Source organism: Penaeus vannamei, chromosome 37, assembly GCF_042767895.1.
Source record: "Penaeus vannamei isolate JL-2024 chromosome 37, ASM4276789v1, whole genome shotgun sequence".
Lineage (NCBI taxonomy): Eukaryota > Metazoa > Arthropoda > Malacostraca > Decapoda > Penaeidae > Penaeus > Penaeus vannamei.
The window spans coordinates 482,777-490,276 of record NC_091585.1 but is presented as its reverse complement, the minus strand read 5'-3'; the positions used below and the strand labels follow the sequence as shown (position 1 = coordinate 490,276).

The following is a 7,500-nucleotide window of genomic DNA, read 5'->3' as shown; positions in this document are numbered from 1 at the left end:
CTCCCGCAGCCCCAGAGCCTCCTGCTGACGGGCCAGCACCCTCTAAACCACCCTCTAAACCACCCATCTCCTCCCCTCCCTTTCCTCTCCCACCCCCTCCTCCCTCCCCCACCAGCCCCTCTAACCCCCTCCTCCCTCCTCCTCCCTCCCCACCAGCCCCTCTAACCACCCCCTTCCTCCTCTCTCCCTCTCCCGCAGCCCCAGAACCTCCTGCTGATGGGCCAGCACCCTCTAAACCACCCTCTCCTTCCCTCCCTCCCTCCCACCCCACCAGCCCCTCTAACCAGCCCCTCTAACCACCCCCGTCTCCTCCCTCCCTCTCCCGCAGCCCCAGAACCTCCTGCTGATGGGCCAGCACCCGGACAGCGCCGTCAAGCTCTGCGACTTCGGCATCTCGCGGATCCTGCTGGCGGACATCGAGGTGCGGGAGGTGCTCGGCACGCCGGACTACGTGGGTGGGTGTTTTGGGGTGTTTTGTGTTTGTGTTAGGTTGTTAGGTTGATTTTTTGTTGTTTGTTTTTGTTTGTGTTAGGTTGATTTTTTGTTGTTTATGTTGCTTGTTTGTTTTTGTTTGTATTTGTTATGTTGTTTTTTGATGTTTATGTTGTTTGTTTTTGGGTTTTTGTTTGTGTTGTTTGTTAGGTTGCTCTTTTGTTGTTTATGTTTATCACGCCCTCGGGTTTGGGGCGTTTTTTTTTGTCTGTGTTGGTTGTTAGGTTGATTTTTTGTTGTTTATGTTGTTTGTTTGTAAAATTTGTTTGGTGTTTGTTTGTTATGTTGCTTTTTTGTTGTTTATGTTTATCACGCCCTCGGGTTGGGGGCGTTTTAGGGAGTTTTGTGGGGTTTGGTTTGTGTTAGGTTGTTAGGTTGATTTTTTGTTGTTTATGTTGTTTGTTTGTGTTAGGTTGTTATGTTGCTTTTTTGTTGTTTATGTTTATCGCGCCCTCGGGTTTGGGGCCTTTGTTTTGGGGGGTTTTGGTTTGTGGTAGGTTGTTAGGTTGATTTTTTTGTTGTTTGTTTGTTTTTGTTTGTAAATTTTGTTTGGTTGTTACGTTGATTTTTTGTTGCTTATGTTTATGTTTGTATATTTTGTTTGTGTTGGTTGTTATGTTGTTTTTCTGTTGTATATGTTGTTTGTTTGTAAAATTTGTTTGGTGTTTGTTTGTTATGTTGCTTTTTTGTTGTTCATGTTGTTTTTGTTATGTTGCTTTTTGTTGCTTATGTTGTTTGTTTTTGTTTGTGTTTGTTATGTTGCTTTTTGTTGCTTATGAATATGTTGTTTGTCTGTAAATTTTGTTTGTGTGTCTGGTATGTTGCTTTTTTGTTGCTTATGTTGTTTGTCTGTAAATTTTGTTTGTGTGTCTGGTATGTTGCTTTTTTGTTGCTTATGTTGTTTGTCTGTAAATTTTGTTTGTGTGTCTGGTATGTTGCTTTTTTGTTGTTTATGTTTATGTTGTTTGTTTGTTGTTTGTAGTTGGTTATTTGTCTATTATGTTGCCTTTTTGGTGTTTATGTTTATGTACTTTGTTTACGTTGCTTGTTTGTTGTTTATGTTGCATGTATGTTGTTGCTGCTATGTCGAGGGTTGTTTGTTATGTTGATTGTCTATGTTGATGTCGTTTGTTTGTTCATGTTGCTTTTTGCTGTTTTTTCATGTTTTTGTTTATTGATGTTGTTGTTGTTGAAGTTATTGCATGTTTGTTTATGATATTTTGTTGTTGTTTATTCTAGATAGTAAACAGATTCATAATGTACAAATGATAGATTATAAATGGCATTAAAATAATTTCTCATTATATCTAGAATTCTTATGATTGTTTAAAAATAGGTATTTTTTTTTTACTGATATATAATCAATATCTGTTTTCATTTATATTTTATATGTTTTTTTATATCCACCTTAAAAGAATTGAATTTAATGTGATGGTTCTCACTGTATCTATAATTTATTTGACTTTTACACTTATTCAAGAATGGCAATAATAATGATAATAATAATAATAATGAGAATAATAATGATAATAATATTAATAATAATAATAATAATAATAATAATAATAATAATAATAATAATAATAATAATAATAATGATAATAATAATAATAATATTTCTTTTTTATATATTTCTCCATGTATCTATGACCTATACGATTTTTCCACTTATTCAAAAACACGACAAAGAATAATAGAAACGATGATAACGGTGATAGTTGTTAATAGTAACGATGATAATAGATGTTAATAGTAACGGTGATAATAGTTGTTAATAGTAACGGTGATAATAGATGTTAATAGTAACGGTGATAACAGTAATAGATGTTAATAGTAACAGTGATAACAGTAATAGATGTTAATAGTAACGGTGATAACAGTAATAGATGTTAATAGTAACAGTGATAACAGTAATAGATGATAACAGTAATAGATGTTAATAGTAACGATGATAATAGATGTTAATAGTAACGGTGATAATAGTTGTTAATAGTAACGGTGATAATAGATGTTAATAGTAACGGTGATAATAGTTGTTAATAGTAACGGTGATAATAGATGTTAATAGTAACGGTGATAATAGATGTTAATAGTAACGGTGATAATAGTTGTTAATAGTAACGGTGATAACAGTAATAGATGATAACAGTAATAGATGTTAATAGTAACAGTGATAACAGTAATAGATGATAACAGTAATAGATGTTAATAGTAACGATGATAATAGATATTAATAGTAACAATGATAACAGTAATAGATGATAACAGTAATAGATGTTAATAGTAACAGTAATAACGGTTTATGATAATTTAATAATTTAATAATAATAGTAATAATTTAATTTGATAATAATAGTAATAATTTAATTTAATAATAATAGTAATAATTTAATTTAATAATAATAGTAATAATTTAATTTAATAATAATAGTAATAATTTAATTTAATAATAATAGTAATAATTTAACCGGCCGTTCGTCCCGTTCCAGCTCCGGAGATTCTTCAGTATGAGCCGATCAGCCTCGCAACGGACATGTGGTGAGTGGCGCGGACGGAAAAGGAGCGGAAGCAAGGACGAATGAGGGATGGGGAAGAAATGGATGAATGGGAGATGGGGAAGAAGTGGATGAATGGGAGTAATGGATAGATGGGAGATGGGGAAGAATTGAATGAATGGGAGAAATGGATAAATAGATAATAATAGATAATAGAATAGTGAATAGATAATGATAGATAATAGAATAGTGAATAGATAGATAAAGTAAAGAATTGATGAATGAGAGATGGTGAAGAAATAAAGAAATGAGAGATGGTGAAGAAGTGGATGAATGGGAGATGGTGAAGAAATGGACGAAGTGGATGAATGGGAGAAATGGATGAATGGGAGATAGGGAAGAAGTGGATGAATGGGAGATGGGGAAGAAATTGATAAATGGGAGATGGCGAAGAAATGGATGAATGAGAGATGTCGAAGAAATGGATGAATGGGAGATGGTGAAGAAATGGACGAATGGGAGAAATGGATGAAAGAAGTGGATGAATGGGAGAAATGGATGAATGGGAGATGGGGAAGAATTGAATGAATGGGAGAAATGGATGAATGGGAGATGGGGAAGAAGTGGATGAATGGGAGAAATGGATGAATGGGAGAAATGGATGAATGGGAGATGGGGAAGAAGTGGATGAATGGGAGATGGCGAAGAAATGGATGAATGAGAGATGTCGAAGAAATGGATGAATGGGAGATGGTGAAGAAATGGACGAATGAGGGATGGTGAAGAAATGGATGAATGGGAGATGGGGAATGAGTAGAGATGGATGAATGGGAGTGAATAGATAAGTAGAATAAAGGATCGATGAATGAGGGATGGGGAAGAAATGGATAAATCAGAGATGGGGAAGAAATGGATGAATGGGAGATGGTGAAGAAAAGGAAGAATGGGAGATGGTGAAGAAGTGGATGAATGGGAGATAATAGAATAGTGAATAGATAATAATAGATAATAGAATAGTGAATAGATAGATAAGGTAAAGAATTGATGAATGAGAGATGGTGAAGAAATAAAGAAATGAGAGATGGTGAAGAAGTGGATGAATGGGAGATGGTGAAGAAATGGACGAATGAGGGATGGGGAAGAAATGGATGAATGGGAGATAGGGAAGAAGTGGATGAATGGGAGATGGTGAAGAAATGGATAAATGGGAGATGGTGAAGAAATAAATAAATGAGAGATGGTGAAGAAATGGATAAATGGGAGATGGTGAATAAATAAATAAAAGAGAGATGTTGAAGAAATGGATAAATGGGAGAAATGGATAAATGGGAGATGGGGAATGAGTAAATGAATAAATGATGATAAATGAATGAGAATGAATAGCTAGATAAGGTGAAGGATTGATGAATGAGAGATGGCGAAGAAATAGATGAATGAGAGATGGTGAAGAAATAGATTAATAGATAATAATAGATAACGAATGGTTAAAGGAAGTGAATGAATGATGAATGATAGATAATGAAGAAATAGAGAAGTTGCGAAACGAATGAGGAATTATTGATAATGAAAAAATAAACAAATGATAGATGACGAATGAGTAGATGAATAAATAAATGAAAATAAATAAATGAATAGAATAAATGACTGATAAAGGATAGATAATGAAGAACTTGATAAATGATGGATGGCGAATGAAGGAATAAATGAATGAATAATGAATGAATGAGTAAAGGATAGATGGTGAGTGAACAGATAAATAGAGAAACTAATAATAAATAATAGATAAAATGATACTGAATAAAAGTAATGAATGGACAAGAAAATGATAAAAAAACGTATAGATGAATAAATGTGATAGATGGTGAATAAATGATAAATAATGGATAGATTAATAGATAATAATGATAAATAATGGATAGATTAATAGATAATAATGATAGATAATGGATAGATTAATAGATAATAATGATAAATAATGGATAAGTTAATAAATAATAATGATAAATAATGAATAGATTGATAGATAATAATGATAAATAATGGATAGATTAATAGATAATAATGATAAATAATGGATAGATTAATAGATAATAATGATAAATAATGGATAGATTAATAGATAATAATGATAGATAATGGATAGATTAATAGATAATAATGATAGATAATGGATAAATTAATTAATAATAATGATAAATAATGAATAGATTGATAGATAATAATGATAGATAATAGATAGATTAATAGATAATAATGATAGATAATGGATAGATTAATAGATAATAATGATAAATAATGGATAGATTAATAGATAATAATGATAAATAATGGATAGATTGATAGATAATAATGATAAATAATGGATAGATTGATAGATAATAATGATAAATAATGGATAGATTGATAGATGATAATGATGAATGGATGTATAGAGGAAAGGTGATGATATGGATGTACGAGAGTTAATAGAGATAGATAAATGAGAGAGAATGAAAGAATGGATGGTCCCTTCCTCTCCCTTCACTCACCACCAAGAATTGTTTTCTCTCTTTCTCTCTTTCTTTGTTTCTCTTCTGCTCTATGTGTCTGTCTGTGTGTCTGTCTGTCTGTCTCTGTCTCTGTCTCTCTCTATCTCTGTCTTTGTCTCTCTGTCTCTGTCTCTGTCTCTCTGTCTTTGTCTTTCTGTCTCTGTCTCTCTGTCCCTGTCCCTGTCCCTGTGTGTCTGTCTGTCTGTCTGTCTGTCTGTCTGTCTGTCTGTCTGTCTCTCTCTCTCTCTCTCTCTCTCTCTGTCTCTCTCTGTCTCTCTCTGCCTCTCTCTCTCTCTCTCTCTCTCTCTCTCTCTCTCTCTCTCTCTCTCTCTCTCTCTCTCTCTCTCTCTCTCTCTCTCTCTCTCTCTCTCACCTCTTTCGCTCAAAAGAGTAACGTCTCTCCATCTTCTCCCTTTTCTGTCGACATCTCCTGCTCTCTCTCACTTATTTCATTCTCTCCCTCCCCTCCTCCCCCCCCTTCCACTCCTTCCTTCCTTCCTTCCTCCCTCCCTCCCTACTTCCCTTCCTTCCTTCCTCCCTCCCTACTTCCCTCTTTCTCTCCTCCTCCTTCCCTCCCTCCCTCCCTCCCTCCCTACTTCCCTCTTTCTCTCCTCCTCTCCCTCCCTCCCTCCTTCCCTTCCTTCCTTCTTCCCTCTTTCTCTCCCTCCCTCCCTACTTCCCTCTTTGTCTCCTCCTCTCCCTCCTCCCTCCTTCCCTTCCTTCTTCCCTCCCTCCCTACTTCCCTCTTTCTCTCTCCCTCCCTCCCTCCCTCCTTCCCTTCCTTCCTTCCTTCCTCCCTCCTCTCCCTCCCTCTACTTCCCTCTTTCTCTCCTTCCCTTCCTTCCTTTCTCCCTCCCTACTTCCCTCTTTCTCTCCTTCCCTACTTCCCTCTTTCTCTCCTCCTCTACTTCTTATCCCTCTCTCTCTCCTCCTCTCCCTCTGTCCCTCCCTCCCTTCCTCCATCTCTACTTCCCTCCCTCACTTCCTTCCTTCCTTCCTTCTTCCCTCCCTCCTTCCCTCTTTCTCTATCCCACCCCCCATGCACCGCCCCCAAATTAACACTCGCGCCCCCCTTCGTCAGGTCGGTGGGCGTGCTGACCTACGTCCTCCTGACGGGCCACTCGCCCTTCGGAGGCGACACGAAGCAGGAGACTTTCCTCAACATCTCCCAGGGCCACGTGGACTTCCCGGAGGACCTGTTCGGGGACGTGTCGGAGCAAGCCAAGGACTTCATCTCACACCTGCTCGTGGTTGAGCCTAGGTACGTCGGGCTCCCAGGGTTTCATTTTTTATTTATATTATTATTTTTTATTATTTTTTTAAATTTTAAACCTGGGGATTTATTTTTTATTTTTTATTATTATTATTTTTTTATTTTAAACCTGGGGATTTATTTTTTATTTTGTGTTTTATTTTTTTAGGGGGGGGGGGGAGGGGGTCATTCCGGCAACGGCATTATCTTTTATCTTTGTCTTTATCACCATCATTATCCAGGGCTAGATGAGTAAGTATATAGACCTTGATCATCTTCATCATCATTATCTTCGTCATCATAACGAGCTTGGTCATCTTCATCATCATTATCTTCGTCATCATAACTAGCTTGATCATCATCATCATCATCGTCATTATCTTCGTCATCATAACGAGCTCGATCATCTTCATCATCATTATCTTCGTCATCATAACGAGCTTGATCATCTTCATCATCATCACTATCTTCATCATAAGTAGCTTGATCATCTTCATCATCATTATCTTCGTCATCATAAGTAGCTTGATCTTCATCATCATTATCTTCGTCATCATAAGTAGCTTGATCATCTTCATCATCATTATCTTCGTCATCATAACGAGCTTGATCATCTTCATCATCATTATCTTCGTCATCATAAGTAGCTTGATCATCTTCATCATCATTATCTTCGTCATCATAACGAGCTTGATCATCTTCATCATTATTATCTTCGTCATCATAAGTAGCT

General features: G+C 36.3%; 1 protein-coding gene across 1 annotated transcript in view; it reads left to right on the top strand.

Annotated features, from left to right (window-relative positions):
• Positions 1-7,500, top strand: part of LOC113800290 (serine/threonine-protein kinase 17A) — a 56,562-nt gene that overhangs the window by 45,732 nt on the left and 3,330 nt on the right. The window contains exons 4-6 of the mRNA XM_070114994.1: positions 329-455; positions 2,982-3,030; positions 6,597-6,776. Coding sequence (XP_069971095.1) covers positions 329-455; positions 2,982-3,030; positions 6,597-6,776 — 356 coding nt within the window. The remainder of the gene's footprint in view (positions 1-328; positions 456-2,981; positions 3,031-6,596; positions 6,777-7,500) is intronic.